Raw genomic sequence first — 23,228 nt, 5'->3', positions numbered from 1 at the left:
ACCTTTCAGGGTAGGTGTCATCATTAGCCCCATAGATAGGGAAACTGAGACACAGAGAGCTTAAATAACATGCTCAAGTTACACAGCTAATAAGTAGAAAGGAGGTTAAATAGATTATCCACATGGGCCTAGGATAAAGACTCTTCTTAATACAGTACACTGGCTTCCTTTCACTTCCTAAGACACACAGTTTGATGGCACCAAGCTTCTGCACTTGCCATTTCCTCTGCATAGAAAACTAGACCCCAGATCTTCATATTGCTGGTGTCTTGTCATTGAGCACTTCATTCAATCTCTAGCACATCCTCCCAATCTAATTTAACATCTCTTATCAACTAAAATTAACTTCTTCACTTATCTGCCACTAGTTTGTTTCCGTAACAAGAAAAAAGGCTCTGCAAGAGCAGGGCCCTTATGTATTTTGTTTGCCACTATATACCCCAGCACTCAAAAACAGGGCCTGGCACCCACACAGCAGATGATTCATAAACATTGGTCAAATTAATGAATGAATAAATTCTTTATTTTTTTTGGAGATGGAGTCTCATTCTGTCACCCAGGCTGGAGTGCAGTGGCACGATACAGTCTCACTGCAACCTCCGCTTCCGGGGTTAAAACGATTCTCTTGCCTCAGCCTCCCGAGTAGCTGGGATTACAGGTACGTGCCACCATGCCCAGTTAATTTTGTATTTTTAGTAGAGATGGGGTTTCACCATGTTAGCCAGGCTGATCTTGAACTCCCGACCTCAGGTGATCCACCTGCCTCAGCCTCCCAAAGTGCTGGCATTACAGGTGTGAGCCACCGCGCCCGGCCAAATGAATTCTTATGTTCTTTATGCCAAGTCATTTAGAACTGGTACCTGCAGAAAGTTAGCCTATTTCTATTTGTGTGTGTGTGTATGTGTATGTATTTTAAGATAATATAACTGCATTTCCTTGAAAAGATTCTGTACTTCAATTTTCCACTATCAAAATAGCCTTCCCTTTAGGCTTACTTAATTCTGTTATTAGTGTGTCTCAAAGGAGGACACATTTCTATTGCAAAATATTCAAGCAGGGTTCCCTGTATAAACTAGTCAAACATAAAAATTCTAAGGTCCTTGAGGGAGAGATTTCTACTGTATCTACAGTACCTACTATGGTTTCTGACTAATGGTAAGCACTCAACAAATATTTATTGAATGAATGAATGAATGATTATCTACTAAGAAAAACAATACATCAAGAGGAAATCACAATCATTTTTCAAGCTATCAAAATTTGACATCTTACCTGTAACTACAAAACTTTCAACTTTTTTGCTAAGTCTTTGCTTTTCTTGTTCAAGCTGATGAACAACAGTTTCAAGGTCTGATTTTACAAGGAGTTCATCACTCAGTCTCTCCTTTTCTTTATGGCATAAGTTCAATTCCTGCAAATTTTAATACTATAATTAAGATTTCTAACAACTTTATAAAATACTATAGCACTTAAAAGGAAAATAGATTTTTATAAGCATATTTATATAACAGCAATTTACATATATGTGTGTGTACATACACTTAATTAGTCAAATATAAGGTTTCAATTAAACTTAATTATCATTTGTGGCTGAAAGTACCATAAAACACGTATCAACAAAGTTTCTTTGTGGGTGGGAGAATTATTTTCTACTTAGTTTAGCATATTCTTATTTTTTTCTAAATGAATATGTATTTATATGATTAAAAAATATAAAACTTTTTCATGTTTAAGAAAGCAGTAGTAAGACAAAGTCTTCTAAGACCACCACATACAGTGTATCTATAACTATACTGGTTATTCTCTCAGCCTCATATGCACAACAAGGATAACAAGACCAGGACACTAAGGATTCACTGGCGAGGATGAATCTATGGTTACGAAGTACTTTACATGGTATCCAGCATGTCCACCACGGTAAGTACTTAAAAAATGTTAGCTATCAATATTATCATTCTTATCTTAAAAATACATAGAATCTTGCATTACTGGAAAAAATAAGAATGGTAAGAAAGTAACTACGGCAACATCTTACTGTCAGCCAACACTACTAAAACTTGGTCACAGTTCTGAGACAAGTATTATTAATCACATCCAACATTTAGTGCACATACAACTAGCAGTGAACAAACGGCAAAAATCCCTTGCTCTCACGCTTCCTTTTTAATTGACTTATGCCACCAGGACACTGCAGCTAGACTGTATAAAAAGTATACATAATGAAAGAACTTGGAAATTAGTATTTACCTTTGTTTCCAATCTTAGAGAAAACTCTTCTAATTCAACAGGTTATTTTTAAAAATCCTCAATCATTTGGGTGACTACCCGGTTTCTACCTTATAAGCAACACACTCTTTCTGCTAGTTCCAGACTATAGGACCATATGCTTTTCTGTATGCTATATTTAGGTTTCTGTTGGGATGATTACTTCCTTTGTTATTTGAAGACTACCAGAACAAGAAATGTGACCAGGAAAATGGTTTGTATTACCAAACAAAGCTATTAAAAGAGGACTGGGCTGGGTGCAGTGGCTCATGCCTGTAGTCCTAGCACTTTAGGAGACTGGGGCGGGAGAATCGCTTGAGTTCAGGAGTTTGAGACCATCCTGGGCAACATAGCAAGACCTCATTTCTACTACAAAAAAAGAAAAAAAAAATGCTAGGCACGGTGGCACATGCCTGTAGTCTTAAACTACACAAAAGGCTGAGGTGGGAGGATCACTTGAGCACAGGGGGTCAAGGCTGCAGTGAGCTATGATCATGCCATTGCACTGCAGCCTAGGTGACAAGGGAAGACCCTGTCTCTAATAAATAAATAAATAAAAGAGGATGGAGTACCTTTTGTAATAATCAACAAATATTTTAAGTTAATCAACAAATATTTCAAGTAATTAACTTCTGGTTTTAATATTAGTCAACTCACAAGTCATAAGGTAGTTAAAAGGAGGTAAAATTTCTAACAGCTACCTACTATACATAAGATTAAGGAATTATAAAAATATAAACTTGCATGTCCATGCAGTGGAATATTACTCAGACATAAGAAGGAATGAAGTACTCATAAATGCTACCACATGCATGAACCTGGTAAATATTTTGCTTAGGAAAAGAATCCAGACACAAAATATATGATTCCCTTTATATGGAATGGCCAGAATAGACAAATCTACAGAAACAGAAAGTAGATCAGTGGTTGTCAGGAGCTGAGCAATAAAATAAAGCATACATATTTTCTTTTCCTTTTTTTTTTTAAAGACGGAGTTTCGCTCTTGTTGCCCAGGCTGGAGTGCAATGGCGCAACCTTGACTCACTGCAACTTCTGCCTCCCAGGTTCAAGCAATTCTCCTGCCTCAGCCTCCCAAGTAGCTGGGATTACAGGCATGCGCCACCACACCCAGCTAAGTTTTGCATTTTTAGTAGAGACGGGGTTCACCATGTTGATCAGGCTGGATGGCCTCGAACTCATGACCTTGGGTGATCCACACATCTCAGCCTCCCAGCCTCCCATAAAAATTTTCTTACTGAAAATGCTGGCAATTCAATATGACGTCAACTTACCAGTTGAAGTTTTGCCATTGTTTCTTCAAGATCCTGCATTTCAGACAGCTTTCTTTTAATCTCTTTCTGGGAATAAAAAGCCTATTAGGTATATACTTAAAAGTCTAAGAATACTTATCACTAAGTCACATGCAAATAGATGAAGTAATTTTGCAAGTACTTCACATTCCCTCTTACCACTGAGATCTGAGGCTTCATCTCCATCCATTTCAATGAAGAGGCAAAATTGAGCTTCTCTTTAACCTTTTGGTACCCCGAAATGTTTACAGGAGCCTACTAGTAATATCTGAAGAAGACAACTTGAACGTCTTGTAGGATCTTCCTTGGGCCTTAAATTTGGGGGCAATCCTATGGCACTGTCATTTCCTGATCTTCCTATTCTATTGGCTTTCTCCACACCTGCTTTTACCAACCTGGATCCTCTCTATAGAAAGCCGAATGCCAAGATCAAAATATTATGATCCAATAGGAATATTTTGTTGAGCCAACTTGTCATTTCTGAGCATTTGCAATGTGACATGGAAAGCTGTGTTTAGCATGCTGTGTGCGCAAGGATAGAAGATGCAAAAGGTAGTGGAAAAAGACAGGGATGAGATACAGGAGTGTTGCAATGAAACTAAAACCACAAAAACAGAATTAAAACTGTGCTCATTATATCCTTTTTCAAGATTGTGTTGGTGGCCTGGGGTCCTTTGAGATTCCATACACATTTTAGAAAGAAGTTTTTTCTATTTTTGCAAAAAAATAAATAAATAAACAAAAAACCACCACTGGGATTTTGATAGGGATTGCACTGATTTTGAGTTGCATGGACACTTTAACAATACTGAGTCTTCCAATCCATGGACACGGAATGTCTTTCTATTTATTTGTGTCTTCTTTAACTTCTTTAGCAATGCTGTATAGTTTTTCAAGTGTAACAGTTTTTCATCTCATTGGTTAAGTTTATTTCTAAGTATTTTATTCCTTTTGATGCTATTGCAGATGGGATTACTTTCTTAATTTCCTTTTTGGATAGTTTATTCTTAGTGTATAGAAAAACATCTGATTTTTGTGTGCTGATTTTCTACTCTGCAATTCTGCTGAATTAGTTTATTAGGTCTGATTTTTGTGGAATGTTGAAGGCTTTCTACATGTAAAATTATGTTATCTGTAAACAGAGATAATTTTACTCTTTCTTTGCAATTTGTATGCCTTTCCTTGCCTAACTGCTCTGGCTAGGACTTCTAGTACTATGTTAAGTAGTGACAAGAGTGGGAATCCTTTCCTGTTCTTCATCTTAGAGGAAAAGCTTCCAGTTTTTTACCACTGAGTATGATTGTCTGCTGTGGGCCTTTCATACATGGTTTTTAAAATACTGAGGTAATTTCCTTTTATTCCACTAATTAGTAGAGGTGGCACTGTATAAAATCAATTCGGTGATGTAGAGCAGTGGTCTTCAAACTGGATTATACTTACTCCTGGGATAAAATGAACACTTTCCAAGTATTATATAAAACTATGGTTCTAAGGAATTAGTTCTAAGGAATCAGCATCTGAATCCTTAATTTGCATATTCAGTGCTTCTTAAAAATGATCTACCTAATAACTTGTTTGTGGCCCGGCTACCATGTGAGTTCTGCATTCCTACCCTCCCTTTTATAGCTGCCTTTCTCTCAATGTTCAAAGAAGGGCATGTATCTCATTCATACCCCAATAGTGCACTGTCTCAAGATACAAAAAACTTTTAGAGTACCAGATCAAAAGATAATCTGAAATGTTGGGGCTGGCCAAAGGCTTTAAATAAGACACTATTTTCTCCCATTATCTCCCATTAAGAGATGTATTTCCAATACAATTTTACTTTTTTATTTCATAAATATCAACATTTGTGGTGTATTTGTCACTTTAACCCACTGATAATTAAAAATTGTAACGATAACACTATTTCAGATAAAAATGTTAACACCTTGAACCTTAACAGTTACAGGAAATTTTTAAAAATAAAAAACTTTTGTTTCCCATCAGATAGGCTGTCAGAAATTTTTTAAATAAAAAAAAATCATTCTTTTTAAATTTGTTCTTTTTATTGTACAGATGTATGATAGTGTGATCACGAAAAGGTTTTCAAGCATAAAACTGGTTGAAATAGGAAAAAATTCTGTGGAAATTTCAAAGAGAAAGGATCATTTAGATTTTACTGGCTATAATTAAAAGAACAATGAAACAGTTTTATTTTAAGACATTGTATTTAAAATAGACTGGAAATATCACCCTTTCCATTTAAACTTAAAAGATGAAAAACATTATAATTACCAACTTAAAAATGTGCAAGGACATACATAGTTTTAAAAACACTTTTAAAGAATTCTTGGTGGCCAGGCATGGCTGCTCATGCCTGTAATCTGAGCACTTAGGGAGGCTGAGGCAGGAGGATTGCTTAACCCAGGAGTTTGAGACGAACCTGGGCAACAGAGTGAGATCCCGTCTCTGCAAAAAATTAAAAAATTAGCTGGGCCTTGTGGCATGCACCTGCAGTCCCAGCTACTCAGGAGGCTGAGATGGGAGGATTGCTTGAGCCTGAGGAGGTTGAGGCTGCAGCAAGCTATGATTGTCCCACCACACTCCAGCCTGGGCAACGGAGCAAGACCATGTCTCAAAAACCACAAGCTGAGTGCAGTGGCTCACGCCTGTAATCCCAGAATTTTGGGAGGCTGAGGTGGATGGATCACCTGAGGTCAGGAGTTCAACCAGGCTGGCCCACATGGTGAAACCCCATCTGTACTAAAAGTACAAAAAAAAGTACAAAAATTAGCTGGGCATGGCGAGTACCTGTAATTCCAGCTATTTGGAGGCTGAGGCAGGAGAACTGCTTGAACCTGGGAGACGGAGGTTGCAGTGAGCCGAGATCACACCACTGCACTCCAGCCTGGGAGACAGAGATTCTGTCTCAAAAAAAAAAAAAAAAAAAAAAAAAGGATTATAGAGCAAAAATGACATAGAGGGGAAACTTCAAAAGCTCTCTCACAATGCACAAAGAGGCAGAGATAAAAATCTTGAAGGAAAACAAGTCCTTGGAGATCCATCCTAAGAATAGGTGTGCTTCAGAGAGACATTCAAACAACTAAAACAAATACAATCATTTACAGGTGTAAACAACACTTCAGAAAACCCTGCATTACCAAAGCAAAAAAACAAAAACAGACAGACAAACCAAAAACCTGAATTGCAGATATCAGAAGGGCTCAAGCTCACTGTGTGTTGGAGAATTAATGAACACTCTCACAACCCACACATATCATTCATTACCTTTGCTTCCCCAAGTTCTTTATCAGCAGTCTCAAGCACTTCTTCTTTATGTCTTTCCAACCGCTGTGCTAACTGATCTATTTCAGTTAATTCTTGGCAGAGTTTTTCATTTTTGTTACTTAAATTAACAACCTCAGATGTCACCGTTTCCTTGGTTTCCATAAGCTCTCGTATACGCTTCTCCAGGTCTTTATTAGCTTGCTGAAGAAAGTCAACCTGAATTGGAGTTGTAATTTATGAGGTATATGAATTGGAAAATTATCCTAAACACTGACTTTCCAAATAATATTTCAAAAAACTGTATTTTAAAACTTATTGAAGATTAAAACTACAGCTATTCTATATTTGCAAATTTATATTGTTATTTACAAAACTGACCATGTGAAGTGTAATGAAAGTACATATCCATTGGCTTTGATTTTCAAGCACAGAAAGGACAAGAAATTTGTGTGAACTTTTTCCCAGTACAGAGTTCTATATGACAAGAATATCATGATGATAATAGAATGTGTTGTTCAATATAGTAGCCACTAGCAACCGCATGTGGCTACTGAACATCTGAAAATCTGAAATGTGGCTAGTGTAAACTGAGATGTGCTATAACTATAAAATATACACAGGATTTCAAAGATAATACAAAGAAAAAAATAGGTATGTAAAAACATTACCGGTTGAAATGATAATATTTTGGACATACTGGGGTAAACACATTATTACAATTAATTTCACCTCTTTTTATTTTTTTAAATCGAGCTGCTACTAGAAAAATTTAAATTACATTTATGGCTCATATCATATTTGTATGGGACAGCACTCCTCTAGAGCTACTGTTGATATTTTTTACCTACTATATTCTGTTTGTAGCCCAAGCAGCTCTGTCATACCAAAATTTCTAAAGTTCATGTGTCATGCTATATGGAACTCTCCTGCTCTTTCAGCCTTAGGTCAAATGCATGCCAAAGGAATCCACTACGTAAGTAGCTAAAAGCTAGATATTTAATTTTTATATACATTTTTAATTTTTTAGGTTATAAAAGATATACTCACGAAATTTTTTTTTTTTAAAAAAGAGAAAACCATAAAGGAGAATATTCCACCACACAAAGATAAGCTTTGTTAGTATACTTTGGTACATTCTCTTTGTTTTCTCTTTCCAAGTCCATATATACATTTTCTTAAAAGCAAATTGACAATCATGTGCCCAGAGTTTATTCTCTTCCTTTAAATTGTTAATGTTATGGTGTATGTTAATTACTCCTCATTCAATAGTCTTTAGAAACATGATTTTTCAATAACTCCACCCTATTTCTGGATACTATGATTCTATCAAATTTTTCCCATTGCAAATAATACCTCAGTGAACAACTCTTGCCACTTTTACAAACCCGTAGACCATTATAAACATATAGCGTTTATTATAAACACCATTATATACACTCAGTGAAATAATTATAAAAGCAATTACCTGAATATTTAAATGAGCAATAAGCTTTTCATTGGTTTTATTTCTAGACTCCAGAGAGAGGACATCAGGGGACCTACCACCATCCAAAGCAACTGACAGTCGTTCTATCTCTCGTTCTCTTAGCTCAATCTGAAGATACAAAGACATGCTGTCATTTTAAAAAATCTGGTTTTCAGCTAAATGATTAACACTGAACAAACATTTATTTGGACATATTTTCTTTCGTCCCAATGTATACAAGAGATTAACACTTATATTTGTGTGATATATGCATAAATGCAGAACAAAAATAAATTATATAGAAAATGTCAACAGACATACTGTCAATATATCTTTCATATGTATTTTTACTACAGATTCTTCCTTATTTAATTTTTGTATTTTTTTCCCTCTTTTAAGATTTAACAATGTTTATATAAAAACAAACTTGTTAGCAGATTACACACATGCTCAAGTACTAGAACTGAATCAAAACTACTTCAGTCCCTAGTAGAATAAATAAATGAGTGTAACACACTAAGAAAAGTAAGTTGCTACTGAACCTCAATATTAGAAAGAATAGGAAACTGGGGTGAATTTAATTATCTGTTATTTATGTAAGAATTTGGAAAAGCTCACACTTTCAAGCTTTGGCTTTTTTTTTTCTTCTTGAGACGGAGTTTCACTCTGTCACCCAGTCTGGAGTGCAGTGGCATGATCTCGGGTCACTGCAACCTCTGCCTCCCGGGTTCGAGCGATTCTCCTGCCTCAGCCTCCTGAGTAGCTGGGACTACAGGCATGTGCCACCATGCCTAGCTATTTTTGTATTTTTAGTAGAGATGGGGTTTTACCATGTTGGCCAGGCTGGTCTTGAACTCCTGACCTTGGGTGATCTGCCCAAATCAGCCTCCTAAAGTGCTGGGATTGTAGGCGTGAGCCACCGCTCCTTGCCCAAGCTTTGGTTTTCTTAAAATAAATAAATAACCAAACACTCCAAACATACCAAAAAGTAACAACAATATGGAATGTTTGAGACAGCAGAAATAGCTTGGTATGACTGGATGTAATGTGCATGGGATCTAGTAGTCGGGGATGTCTGAAGAATTAGGACGAAACTAATTATGATTATCCTGCACTAAAGGATGAAATTGACAGGAATAAAAACAGAGGCAAGGAAACCTAATGCAGGAATGCATAAGAAACAATTAATGACTAAAATAAAACAGTGGTAGAGGATAGAACAGAAGAAATAAGTTTAAGAAGCACTTAGCCAGTAGAAATGACAGAACTTGGTGAGTGGTACGTGAAGGCAAAAGAAAGAGATCTAGAAAGACTACAGAATGTGCAGTTGGGCAAACGTTGATGCTACCAACCAAAGCAGAGAATATAGGAGTTGAAACCAGAAGAGAACAAGTCCAGTACAAGGCATATGAGTACAAAAAGACTACATTCAAGTGGAAATGCCCAGTGTGAAGGTGGGTATATGGGTGTGGAGTTCAGCAGAGAAGTTTGAGCCAGAGAGAGATGGAGGAGTCATCAATACACAGGCAATATTTTAAACCAAGAGAGCGATGAGGACACTTGAGAAAAGATACGGAAGAGAAGAAGGGTTAAAGACAGAATTCAGGAAAACAGTAATATTTCAGGGAGTGGACAGGTGAAACAAAGCAAAAAAAATAAATTATAATAGGCTTAAAAAAAAGAAAACTGGAAAAAAATGAAGTCATGGAAAAGTTTCAAAGAGCAATTATCAATACTACCAACTACCACAGAGTAGGTCAAGAAAATAGACTCTTAAGTATCCTTTTGGATCTAGCAATTAATGTTACTGATATAATTAACTAGACTAGTTCACGTAGTGAGTGCAGAAGACAGACTACAATAGGTTAAGGAGTGAGCAGGAGGTGGAGAAGCAGAGACAGAAATGGAGCTATCAAGTAAGACAGTCTTTGGAGAAGTATGCATAGAGAGGGAGAAGGAATCCTCAAGAGGAAGAGGTAGTTAAAAGAGTTTTTTGGCCGGGCGCGGTGGCTCACACCTGTAATCCCAGCACTTTGGGAGGCCGAGGTGGGAGGATCATGAGGTCAGGAGATCGATACCATTCTGGCTAACACGGTGAAACCCCGTCTCTACTAAAAAATAACAAAAAATTAGCCAGGCGCGGTAGTGGGTGCCTGTAGTCCCAGCTACTCAGGAGGCTGAGGCAGGAGAATGGCATGAACCCACGAGGCAGAGCTTGCAATGAGCCGAGATCATGCCACTGCACTCCAGACTGCGCGACAGAGCGAGACTCCATTTAAAAAAAAAAGAGTTTTTGAAAAGGGATGTTAGCTATGACAATAGAAGTACGTCTTCACAGGATTGTTATGAAGATTAAATTAATCGTTGTAAAGTGGTTATGCAAGTACTTATTAAAGAAAAAAGAATAATTGATTAAAGTAAGGTCCTAAGGAAAAAAGAGGAAATGGGGTCAAGAGCACGGGCAACTCAGCCTTAAACAGGATGAACAATACCCTGCCCCCTAAATCTTAAGACAGCCTGAGTGCAAATATGGCTAATTTTAAAGGTAGAGATAGAAAGTTGAGACAAGGTGACATTCTCAGAAGATGGAATTTTTTTTTATTTTTATTTTTTTAGACCAAGTTTTCGCTCTTGTTGCCCAGGCTGGAGTGCAATGGCATGATCTCGGCTCACCACAACCTCTGCCTCCCAGGGTCAAGCGATTCTCCTTCCTCAGCCTCCCGAGTAGTTGGGATTACAGGTATGCGCCACCACGCCCAGCTAATTTTGTATTTTTAGTAGAGATGGGGTTTCTCCATGTTGATCAGGCTGGCCGCCAACTCCCGACCTCAAGTGATCCACTCACCTCGGCCTCTCAAAGTGCTAGGATTACAGGCATGAGCCACCACGCCTAGTCGATTTTCTTTAACTCCATTTTAATCCAACTAATCTTCAAAACACTTTAAAGACGTAGTCATACCAACACCTAAGTTACATCTATATTTGTGTGTGCAGATCACTCAAAAAAAAAATGCAGGCCAGGCACGGTGGCTCAAGCCTGTAATCCCAGCACTTTGGGAGGCCGAGACGGGCGGATCACGAGGTCAAGAGATCGAGACCATCATGGCTAACACGGTGAAACCCCGTCTCTACTAAAAAATACAAAAAACTAGCCGGGCGAGGTGGCGGGCGCCTGTAGTCCCAGCTACTCGGGAGTCTGAGGCAGGAGAATGGCGTAAACCCGGGAGGCGGAGCTTGCAGTGAGCCGAGATCCGGCCACTGCACTCCAGCCTGGGCGACACAGCACTCCGTCTCAAAAAAAAAAAAATGCAGTCAATGCAGAAAATGAAAAACGTGTTACCCAATTTAACCTTAAGACGCGTATTAAGAAAACAAGCCAGTAATTACCCAAATTAGAATTTAGCCAAGACATCAATAGAAATTATGAAAAGACAAAGCTTGCTATGGTTATAATACAACTCTGCATCTACTAATTCTCCTGATTCTTCAGAAAACTGTTGTATGAGGACTAGTGCTTGTAGAGAGAAAAAAAAAAAAAAAAAACATGGCAACACAAAAGAGTAACTTTCTAAGAGACTGGTGTTCAATATGACAAAATCTATAAAAAGAGTAGAAAAATCACAAAAGCACAATTGTAAAACATAGCACACTTCAATGAAAACAGTAATATGGTTATAAAATTATATTTGGGGAGATAAATGATTCAGCTAAAAGAAAAACCAAACAAAAACTACTATTCACCTCAATGAATAGTGAAGGGAATGGAGTAAATAAGTGCTCTTCAATCCATCAATCCTCCGACCTCAGCCTCCCAAGTACCTGGACCATAGGCACATGCCACCACACTTGGCTAATTTTTAAATTTTTTGAAGAGACAGACTAAGTAAGTAAAGCCACCTAAGCTATTCCAGCTATTAACTCTATTAACAAACCTGATGAAAAAGATAAAAGCTATATAAAAACTCAGTATCAGTAATTTCAAATACAACCCAATTCTATTTACAATCACAGCATACCTATCTCAATCTCTACTACGCAAGTAAATAAAAATCCTACCTGCTTGCTATAATCGCTCACCCCACTTTCCATCACTGCTAACTTTTCTTGTAGCTGGTGGACTTCCTGTTGAAGTTCTTGAATCCTGAAAAGCACTTTAAATTAATGCCAATATACTTTTGTTAAGAAATACAAAATAAGAAACAAAGCTAGATGTGTTATTTCATAAATTCTATACTTTCAGCTTCTCAAAGAGGTAGGATGTACTGTGCCAAAGGGTCCCCAAATCAACAAAAAATATAGTACATCATCATGGAGAGTTGGTTTGTAAGAATAGATTTAAAACTGAGTAGAAAATAATTTGTAACTCAGATACACTGTGCAAGAAACACCTCACTACTGCATTTTGATCCCCAGGAAAATTCTTTGAGGTACTGCTGCCAATTCTTAGGTTTAGAAAACTCAGGTTTACTCCAAAATTCACAGGCTTAGTAAGTGAAATAAGAAACTAAAATGTGTTTTCTGCCCCTAACCCTGTATTGTCTAATACTACTTTGAAACTCTGGAGAGAAAGATCATATGTAACTACAGCAAAAAACCTATTCCTTCTGGAACTTGTTAATTCTAACAGAATCAAGATTTTGTCCAAATTACCTGAATTGTTCAGGTACATTATGACATAATCTATTTTCATATTGGAAAGACAAAGCCTGAAGCCAGGTCTGCTTTTTTCTCTTTTTTGAGTCAGGGCCTTCCTTTGTTACCCAGGCTAGAATCCAGTGGCCCGATCACAGCTCACTGTAGCCTCAACCTCCACAGCTCCATCAATCCTCCCACCTCAGCCTCCCAAGTACCTGGGACCATAGGCACATGCCACCACACTTGGGTAATCTTAAAATTTTTTGTAGAGAGAGAGTTTATCCACATTGCCGAAGCCGGTCTTGAACTCCTGGGCTTAAGCAATCCTCCTGCCTCGGCCTACCGAAATGTTGGGATTACAGGCGTGAGCCACAGTGCTTCCAGCCCCAGGTCTGTTTTTAAAAGAGATTTTCCATGGGGTGGAGTAAATGAGGCTGGATACGGCTTGTACTTGATGTTAACTGGAACCAACATTTTCTACCAATCTAGGTTTAGGAGAAGAGTATGCATGCAGCTGCACTCATATAAATGCATGAATGACTCTGAATACAAACAAAATGTGCATATATAAATTAAATAGGACAATTAAAAGAGACGAATGTCACTTATGCAGCCCAAATAATTCCCTAAATAATACTAACACATTGTCTGAAAAGTCCTAGATTATAAAAACAAAACACTTCCCAGTTAAGGTCAAATAACTATGTAAAAATATTGTGTGACAATTGAGTGAAGAGATCCTAATCAGTAGCTCAAAGGGTCTTGCTCTGTGTCCCAGGCTGGAGTGCAGTGGTTCAATCTCAGCTCATTGCAAGCTCTGCCTCCTAGGTTCAAGCAATCTGCCTACCTCAGCCTCCTCAGTAGCTGGGACTACAGGTGCATGCCACCATGCTTGGTTAATTTTTATTTTTTTTTGTAGAGACAAGGTCTCACTATATTGCCCAGGCTGGTCTCGAATTCATGGGTTCAAGCAATCCTCCTGCCTCGGCCTCCCAAAGTGCTGGGATTAACAGGTGTGAGCCACTGCACCTGGTCCCAGTGATCTCTTTTAGATTGATCAACTGAGATTAATAAAATCCCCCACATTCTCTGCATAATCTACAAAATAAAAAGCTACCTGCATGAACTATTTCCATTAGTGTATTCTATACTTTGAAATGCTTCTCCAGCTATTATCATGGAGACTAGTGCTCATCCTTTGAGTCTCTTATAATTTTCTTTTTCTTTTTTTTTTTTTTCCAGATGGAGTCTCACTCTGTTGCCCAGGCTGAAGTGCAGTGGTGCCACCTCGGCTCACTGCAAGCTCTGCCTCCCGGGTTCACGCCATTCTCCTGCCTCAGCCTCCTGAGTAGCTTGGACTACAGGCGCCCGCCACCATGCCCGGCTAGTTTTTTGTATTTTTTAGTAGAGACGGGGTTTCACCGTGTTAGCCAGGATGGTCTCCATCTCCTGACCTTGTGATCCGCCCGTCTCGGCCTCCCAAAGTGCTGGGATTATAGGCTTGAGCCACCGCGCCCGGCTGAGTCTCTTATGATTTTCTTAATGGTGTTTTGTGAATTTATAATTTGAGCCTCTTAGAATTTTCTTAATGATGCTTTGTGAATTTCTCGTCTCATCTCTAGTACTGGACTACAAACTTCTCAAAAGCAGAAACACCATCTTCTTCATCTTTATATCCTCAGAACACTTACACAGTGCCTTGCCCAGGAGGTTTAATAACGTTTCAATCAAATGGAATTTATATATAATTCAAATGTAAGGAAATATAAACACAGAGCTAGAGAAACCATTAAAAAGGAATTTCAAATCCAGTTACAAATCTCTTCATATTTAACTGGCAGTTGACATAAATCTGAAGTAATAAAGATTCCTGCAAAAAGGATACCTCTTACTTGGAGATGACACAAAATGTCAAAGCAGCTCTACTTAAACAGGTTCTTGATGGCACTAAACTATTTTTAAACCAGTGTGAACAGAAACCTTAGATATACAATCTACTTGATCAAAGTTTCAAAACAAGTAAAAACATTTTATATCAATCTGAAAGTATTTACCGAGTGCCTGTGCAAAGTTCTGTGCTAGACACTGGAGAGACAACAGTTAACAAGACAAAAAGCCCTCCTATCAAGAAACTTAGAGCTAACTGAGTGCTCAATTAACTCAAGCCAAGAAAGAATTATTTAATGCACCTGTTATCAGCCACTTGTAGGAGGTCTGCAATGTAAGGGTCATCTGGTTGAGGAACCGGATATGAACTGACTTCAGAGGGAGGAACCGGTTCATCAATTTGCATACGCTGGCGCCTGAAAGCAATACTTCTTTTCTTGCCACCTAAAAAGAATGAGTGTCTTAAAAAATTAAGAAGAAACAAAACCATGTCTTAGAATTAAATATTCCAGGTTAGCCTTTTGGTTATAAATTGTGCTGCAGTTCATAATATATATTGATAAAATATTTTCTCCATCAATATGTAAATATCCACCCTGATCTTTAACTAAACAATGCATTCCTAAAAACCTCAACAAGACATGGTTATCAAACAAGTTTTATATGCTTGCATGCTTGGCATATATGCCCAGGTTTAATATGTTTGTCCACTAGATGGGGATAAGACTTTGGCAAGTTTAAAAGCTGAATATGGCCGGGTACGGTGGCTCATGCCTGTAATCCCAACACTTTGGAAGGCAGAGGCTGGTGGATCACCTGAGATTGGGAGTTCGAGACCAAGCCTGGCAAACAAGGTGAAACCCCCTCTCTACTAAAAATACAAAAAAATTAGCTGGGCGTGGTGGCGGGCACCTGTAATCCCAGCTACTTGGGAGGCTGAGGCAGGCGAATCGCTTGAACCCGGGAGGCAGAGTTGCGGTGAGCCAAGATCGTGCCACTGCACTCCAGCCTGGGCAACAAGAATGAAACTCCATCTCAAAAAAAAAAAAAAAAAAAGCTGAATGTGCCTGTGGTGTTCACTATTATGAGCTCAAGAAATTATCACTAGCAGAAAACTGGCAGTGAGAACTAAAATATGCATGCTTATTAAGTAATATCAACATAGCAGATAACTGAAATTATAAGTAGCAAACTTAGAATGAACGGAATGTCATCTGTAATATAAAGCCAAGCTATAACCTGAATTAGGAGGGAATGTTTTCTTAATCTTTACAAGTAGTAGGACTAAATTTTCTTACAGCTAGATATATCTTGTCTTGGTCAAAAATACATAGACAATTTATCTTTTTAAGGATTTTGCCAAGATTAGAAGTGTATTTGAAAAACTAGAAGATCCTCGTGAAGAAGAAACATAATTCACAATTTTGTCTCATTAGAATTCTAACAAATTTTGTATACTCCTACAAAAGTAGGAGTATACAAAAGGAGTTTTAAGGATAAGAAAACTGGGCCAAGAGTATTTAAATGACCTGCTTGTTCACACACTTGAACAAAGCTAACCATTCCTTCTTTCTTTACCTCCTGGTTTTCCTCCTTGGTGGCTCCTCAGTTCCTTTCAGAAGCTGTCTTCTTCCACCTGTCCCTTAAATACCAACTTCCCTAGCATCTGACTCTGGGTCTCCTCTCTTTCCAGTCTACATAATTTCACTAGATAATTCTTACTACACCCATAGCTTCAATTACCGTGAGACTCCAATGACTCTCAAATTTGCATCTCCACCAGGGCCCACACTTTTGAGAACAGATCTACATATCCCACTGTTTGCCAAAAATTTAGACATGCATGTTTTCTGGGTATAGCACACTCCACACATCCAAAAGTGGACTCCTGCTCTGCTTCCCACATTCTCTAACTTAAGAAATAGTATCACCCTCCACCTACTCATTCACTCGAAAGAGAAGTCTGAGAATTCCTCTGCTTCCCAAATCTACACTTAGTCTCTATATTGATTACACATCTTGAATCTCTCTGGAGTCTATCCCATTCTTTCCTCAGGAAACCTGATTATCCTCTTTTTAGGCTTAATCTTCTAGTTACTTTCAAGGTTGACTTCCACTTTTCTCCATCTCTTCTGCCTTTGGCTCACAGTCTCCGTGTCCATCTATCTCATTTACTAAACTATCTCACGGTCCACTGAGTCTTCCCCAACCCTGCCTTCACAGTTCTAATCTGTCCACTCTCAGGAGTTTCCTCTCCCCTCAACCTCAGGCACACAATAAAATGACTACACTTTGGCCTTTGTCATCACTCAGAACTCTGCTGGCTTCTAGTTCTTCAACTCCAAAATTCCATTCTGACTGTAATCTTCATAGCAAACAAATCACTTTTGGTACTCACCATGCTCTTTAATCTGTCTTGACCTAGTCCCATAAACCAGCAGCTACCTGTTACTCAGTTAATTTCATAATCTTGATCCCATGGTTCAGCTATCTTAATGATTTTGTCACTAATATTGTAGATTCTTCCACCAACCCATACCTGCTGAACAATCACCAACTCTGGATGTGGCCCATTGTTTTGTTTTTTTGAGACAGGGTCTCACTCTATCACCCAAGCTGGAGTGCAGTGGTATACTCTCAGCTCACTGCAACCTCCGCCTCCCAGGCTCAAGCAATCCTCCCACGTCAGCCTCCCAAGTAGCTGCAACTATAGGCTTGCGCCACCATGCCCAGCTAATTTTTGTATTTTTGGTAGAGATGGGGTTTCACCATGTTCCTACACTGGTCTCGAACTGGGCTCAAATGATCTGCCCACTTCAGCCTCCCAAAGTGTTGGGATTACAGGTGTGAGCCACCGCACCTGGACCCATCATTTCTTTTTCTTGCTCTATAACTGCTGAGCATAATGCTAAAAATAGTAAAATAAACTAAGAAAGTACATAATTTCCGAATTCTTTAATGAGTATGGGTTACTTTTACAACTAAAATAATAATGATAATAATAATAGAAAAAAGAATTTAAAATATTGATTAGAGAAAGCTCTGGGCATTAAAGTTAGACTACTTATATCTCAGTAACTAACACTACATACATTTCTCAGCACACATATAAATTACTACCCAAATCATTAGAAATAAATAAGAAGTTTATGGTCTATTCAATATATATTTTCAAACACTAAAGTCTAAGCATGAAAATACAATCCAAAGTCCTATTTTAGTCAATGATGTTAACATCGTTAAAAGATTAAATATGTCCAATTTGTCTTGAGAAGGAATCGATTTACCTGGAGTTTGTACTACAGCATGCAAATTCTTTTCTTGAAGTTGTTGAATTCTTTCATTCTTAGCTTTGCTCTCTTTCTCCAACAGTTTGAGTTTATGAACATATTGGTTATTTAGAAATTTCAGATCATCTGTTTCACGTGCACACTTCTTCAATGAAGTTTTCAACTCTTAAAATGAAAAAGATTCAAAGACCATTTTAAAGATCAAGAAATCCAATGAAGGTTTTCCATTTCACAAAATACAAAAAGTCGTATCAATTTAAAAGTTTCCACCTGCTTCTTACGCATGCTTTAGTAGAAACGTATTCCTTCTTCTACTATTATTAACAAAACTGCAAATAACTCACTAAGCACAAAAGGGAATCTTCATTTTGCAGCTATAGTATGAGCCTAATGTACATCATAGCTTTTGATCCAGTAAATTGGGTCTGAAGCTAAAGGATTACCAATTCATACCATGGATTAGATAAAGTTTTCCACTTAATGTAAGAATAATTCATACTAAGATAACCATATAATCATCTTTTCCCTAGTACTTTTGAAATCATCCTATTCTACTCCATAGCTCAAAGACTGACTATAAAACAGTCAGCATGATACATGGCTTTCACCTTATTTACTACTTTTATTTTCAGTAAGGGAAAAACAAAAGTTGTTTCAAGAACATTTCTTCAAATCCAGCATTTAATATTTTCTATGGCAATTTTAATTCTAAAATTTTAATTCTAAAAATGTAATCCACATATAGTGATTACCATAGCTATATAATGCACATTTATTTTCCTTCTCAGGAACTCTTCAACATACCTTATAGTCTTTCAGGGGCTATTAGCAGAAGGACTACCATATTTTCTTTTCTTTTTTTGAAACAAGTTCTCAATATGTTGCCTAGGCTGGTCTCAAACTTCTGGACTCAAACAATCCTCCCACCTTAGACTCCCGAGTAGCTGGGATTATAGGCACACACCATCCAGCTGTAGGACTACTATATTTTCTAATCGATAGTTTTAAAATTAGACATTAGCCTTTCCTTCTAAAACAAAAAGGACAAAGACATTGCATTTTAAAAATTTTCAAATTTTCGCTTACCTTTAACGTGTTGGTCCGAATGTTCTCTCAGTTTCATTAACTCTAGGTATAATTCATTATTTTCTCTACTCAATCTTGCATTTTCAAGTTTATAGGGTTCCAAAACAAAATCAAAATTGGCACTTTCTTTTTCAGCTTTCACAGCAGATAATTTTGATTGCCGAAGGCTCTCTGTTGTATGAACTAAGTCGCTAAAAGAACAGAAAATTTAAATACCAGGAAATATTTCATTAACTTTCTAATAACTAAAAACATATTTCTAAAGAGGCTTAAAATACAGTCATGCACCACATAATGACATTTTGGTCAATGACAGACCACATATAGAAAGGAGAGTAGTTCTGTAAGATTTATAATGGGGGGAGCTGAAAAATTCCTATTGCCTCATGAGATCCTGGTCATTGTAACACTGTAGCACAATACAATACCTCTTCTATGTTTACATATGTTCAGATATACAAATAGGCACCATTGTGTTACAACTGCCTATAGTATTCAGTATAGTAACATGCTGTCCAGGTTTGTAGCCTAAGAGCCATAGGATATAGATCATATAGCCTAGGTTTGTGGTAGGCTATACCATCTAGATTTGTGTAAGCACACCCTATGATGTCGGTACAACGACAAAATCACCTAATGAATGACATGTTTCTCAGAACGTGTCACTGTCATGAAACTATCCATGACTGTATTTGAAGACCAGTGAAGCAGACAAAGAACTTCAGGGGGGAAAAAAAGAGCTTAAGAGAGAAGTGTCTCTCAATTATATCATATACCCAAAAAACTGTAATTCTGTTCACAGAGAAAACCCTCAGAAATGTTGACTTTGAACAGTACAGCAGGGAAAAAACAGATGAGCTTCATGATTGAAAGACTTTCCGAAAAGCTACCCTTTTCTTTACCGAAGCATGAAGTTTAATCAGAAATGAGTTAAGTGGATTAGGTTTAAAACTGTATTTTTGTCTTTACCTGAAAAGTTTTTCTACCAAAGGTAAACACTCCACTGTCAGAGTCTGGCGGTATCCCAGCTGATCCAGTCTTTTCCTAATATTAATATACTTTCTTTCTACAGCTGTAGTCATCTTGTACTTCCAAAACAAGTTTTATTCACTTCCAAAAATTAAAGTCCTGAGAGAAAAGAATGAAACATCGTTATCTTCTTATAGCTATGACTGTTGTTTCACAATAAGAAGAAAAAATTATTTTAATATGAAGCAATTATTTTTTGTTTTTCTTCAGGTAGGTAGCCTTCTGGAAAATTCAGATTTAAAGTCAATGCTTATGATATTCCTGTTGCTGCATTAAAATAAATACTTCTTCATACAACTAAATGTAAAAGTTAAAATACTAAAGCTTCTAGGAGAAAACAAAGATTTTTCCTAAGCCTGAAGTAGGCAGAGACTTCTTAGAGAGGCCTCTTTTAAAAGCACTAAACATAAAAGATAAATTTGATAAACTGGACTTCATCAAAATTTAAAATGTCTCCTCATCAAAATACTCAAGAAAATAGAGACGGCAAACCAAAGAGTGGGAGAAAATATTCACAATATCTGACAAAGGATTTGTATAGGGAATATAAAAGGAACGCTTACAGCTCAATAGTAAGACAAACATCTCAATAAGAACATTAATTTGGGCTAAAACTAAAATTTAGTTGCGCTAAAGACTCAGACAGACACCTCGCATAGGTGTCTGAATGGGAATAATGATATGAAATGGTGCTCAACAGTAGTCAACATGGAAATACAAATTAAAACAACAAGGTACAATTTATCCCAAACTAGAATGACTAAAATTACAAGGACCGACAATAGCAAATGTCGACAAAGATCTGGAGCAACTAGAATCTTCACACACTGCTGACAGGAGTGTAAAATCACTTTGGAAAAAGTCTGGCAGCTTTTTATAAAGTTAAACATACTTCTAGACTATAACCCTGTGATTCTATTCCCAGGTATTTATAGAAATAAAAAATATCCACAAAAAGACTCTACAAGAACGTTCACAGGAGCTTTACTCATAGTAGTCCCAAATTGGAAACAACCTAAACCCCCATCAACAGCAGAAGGCATAAACTATGATATATTTATACAATGCAATATTAAGGGATTAAAGAAACTACTGATATACATCAACAGCATGGATGAATCTCAGAAACATTATTTGAGCAAAAGACACCAGACATACACTGTATGACTCCATTTATACGCAGTTGATGAACAAGTAAAATTAAACCATGGGGTCAGAAATCAAAACAGATGTCTGGGGAGGTGAGGCGGGCTGCAGATTGCCTGTTAGAGTTAAGAGACAACTTTTTAGGGTAATGAAAATATTACATTGATTGGGGTAGTGGTTACACAAGTGTATACATTTAGAGAATGTACTTTTCAAATAGTACACTTAAGCTCTGTGCATTTCACCATGTAAATTTCACTTCAGTTAAAAAAAAGACACACATAAGTACCTCTGTTCAAGTTCTTATCTTTGTCTTTTTAAATATTTATAAATATATTCCTATCAATCTGTCCTAAAATGGAGTTATCCAAAGATCATTTCTTTTTTTCAATTTTAATTTTTACCTTTTTTAGAGAGAGGGTCTTGCTATGTTGCCCAGGCTGGTCTCCAACTCCTGAGCTCAAGGTATTCTCCCACCTCTACCTCCCAAAGTGCTAGGTTTACAGGTGTGAGCCAATACGCTCAGCCCAAAGATAATTTCTTTAGAAACTTTGCTCTTTTCTAACCTTTGCTAACTAACTGCAGTCATGGTACTCACATTTCTAAGCCAAATAAAAATTTTGTTTTACATCTGTTGTTCTTCACAATATATTAAAAATGCATTACATGCATGAGCATACATGTAAAAGCCGATCCTCACAACTACCCTGTGAGGGAGAAAGACCAATGATAACATCCCTACTTAAACATGAGGAAAGGCTGCCTCAAGAAAGTAACTCTTCCAAAACCACGGGGCCACAAAGTAGGTGGGCAGTCATCAGAGACCAGGTCTCCTGAGTCCTGGTCCAGCACTCTGGTTTCTGTACCATGCTTCCTCAACTTACCAAATCATTTCTAAATCAGTCACTCTCCTTGGTGACTCCTTTCTGTATATCTTTCTCCCTGCTCTTGTTAACTTTTCTTGAATCGCTTCCTAATGGATTTCCTAGGTTCCTTCCACGAGAGACACCTAAGTGATGCAGGGTTTTTAGGGAAATTCCTGCAGACATCAGAAATAGACCTGACAAATCCAGGCGTATTGCTAGCAGGGTGTAAACTTAAAGGGGTGCACCACTCAAAACATTTCCCCTCTTTGCTACCAACTCCAGTTACCCAGAGATAATACCTCCTCACATCCTGCTTTGGAGGGGAGGGAATGAGAATGAATACGAATCAATAAATCATGGGCAGGGCCTCAATACACAGGACAGATTAAAATCCTCCCAGACAGAAACATGTTAGGCCATCCCCACCCATGAACTGTTGCCTTCCCCGCCTTCCCCCGTAACCCCCATCCAAATATGGCGGCTATACTCTTAAGTTTCTAGCAAAGCAACATAAAAGGTTCGGTTTGGGAGTCACCCATACATATATGTGTAGAAGTATCTGGGGGTTGGCGTTTGAAAACCAGTACATTTAATGCTGTATGTACGTGTGCACAGGGGTTAAAAAAACAAAACCGCAAACACCACAGAAACCCGTTAGCTGTGGTTATCTCGGAGTCCCTTCGTATTGAACTCAAAGTAGTAAAGGCTGGAAAGCAGTGGAGAGGCTTCAAAGGAGCTGGGTGAAGGTTAATTGAAGGCTGTCGTCCTACGCTTTGGGACATTTTTGTTACAAAGAGCATGGATGATTGTGACACTGAGACGGCATTTTAATGTTTAAATCGAACCATTGGTCAACAGCAAGCCTGTCTGCACGGCCTACACTGACGCTCCGTGACAAGTCGGCCCAAGCTCTCCTCCGGCCAATCTCCGGTTTGCAACTTTACCGTCGGGTGTTGACAGGAAGGAGGTGTGGGGGCGG

General features: G+C 37.8%; 1 protein-coding gene across 2 annotated transcripts in view; it reads right to left on the bottom strand.

The window, feature by feature from the left end:
- CEP135 (centrosomal protein 135kDa) overlaps positions 1-23,228 on the bottom strand; it is a 106,745-nt gene that overhangs the window by 58,288 nt on the left and 25,229 nt on the right. Inside the window, exons 2-10 of one of the 2 annotated variants that reach the window (XM_011992508.1) lie at positions 20,178-20,336; positions 19,209-19,399; positions 18,120-18,287; positions 15,135-15,276; positions 12,367-12,451; positions 8,311-8,439; positions 6,846-7,061; positions 3,558-3,623; positions 1,273-1,411 (exon numbers count right to left, since the gene is read on the bottom strand). In XM_011992508.1, coding sequence (XP_011847898.1) covers positions 1,273-1,411; positions 3,558-3,623; positions 6,846-7,061; positions 8,311-8,439; positions 12,367-12,451; positions 15,135-15,276; positions 18,120-18,287; positions 19,209-19,399; positions 20,178-20,290 — 1,249 coding nt within the window. In that variant the 5' untranslated portion in view covers positions 20,291-20,336. Of the gene's footprint in view, positions 1-1,272; positions 1,412-3,557; positions 3,624-6,845; positions 7,062-8,310; positions 8,440-12,366; positions 12,452-15,134; positions 15,277-18,119; positions 18,288-19,208; positions 19,400-20,177; positions 20,340-23,228 lie in introns of those variants that run through there. The other variant, XM_011992507.1, reaches the window with a different exon arrangement.

The sequence above is a fragment of the Mandrillus leucophaeus genome, unplaced genomic scaffold (genome assembly GCF_000951045.1).
Source record: "Mandrillus leucophaeus isolate KB7577 unplaced genomic scaffold, Mleu.le_1.0 Scaffold412, whole genome shotgun sequence".
Taxonomy (NCBI): domain Eukaryota; kingdom Metazoa; phylum Chordata; class Mammalia; order Primates; family Cercopithecidae; genus Mandrillus; species Mandrillus leucophaeus.
The sequence above is the reverse complement of the archived record's forward strand: the minus strand, read 5'-3'. Positions and strand labels throughout refer to the sequence as shown.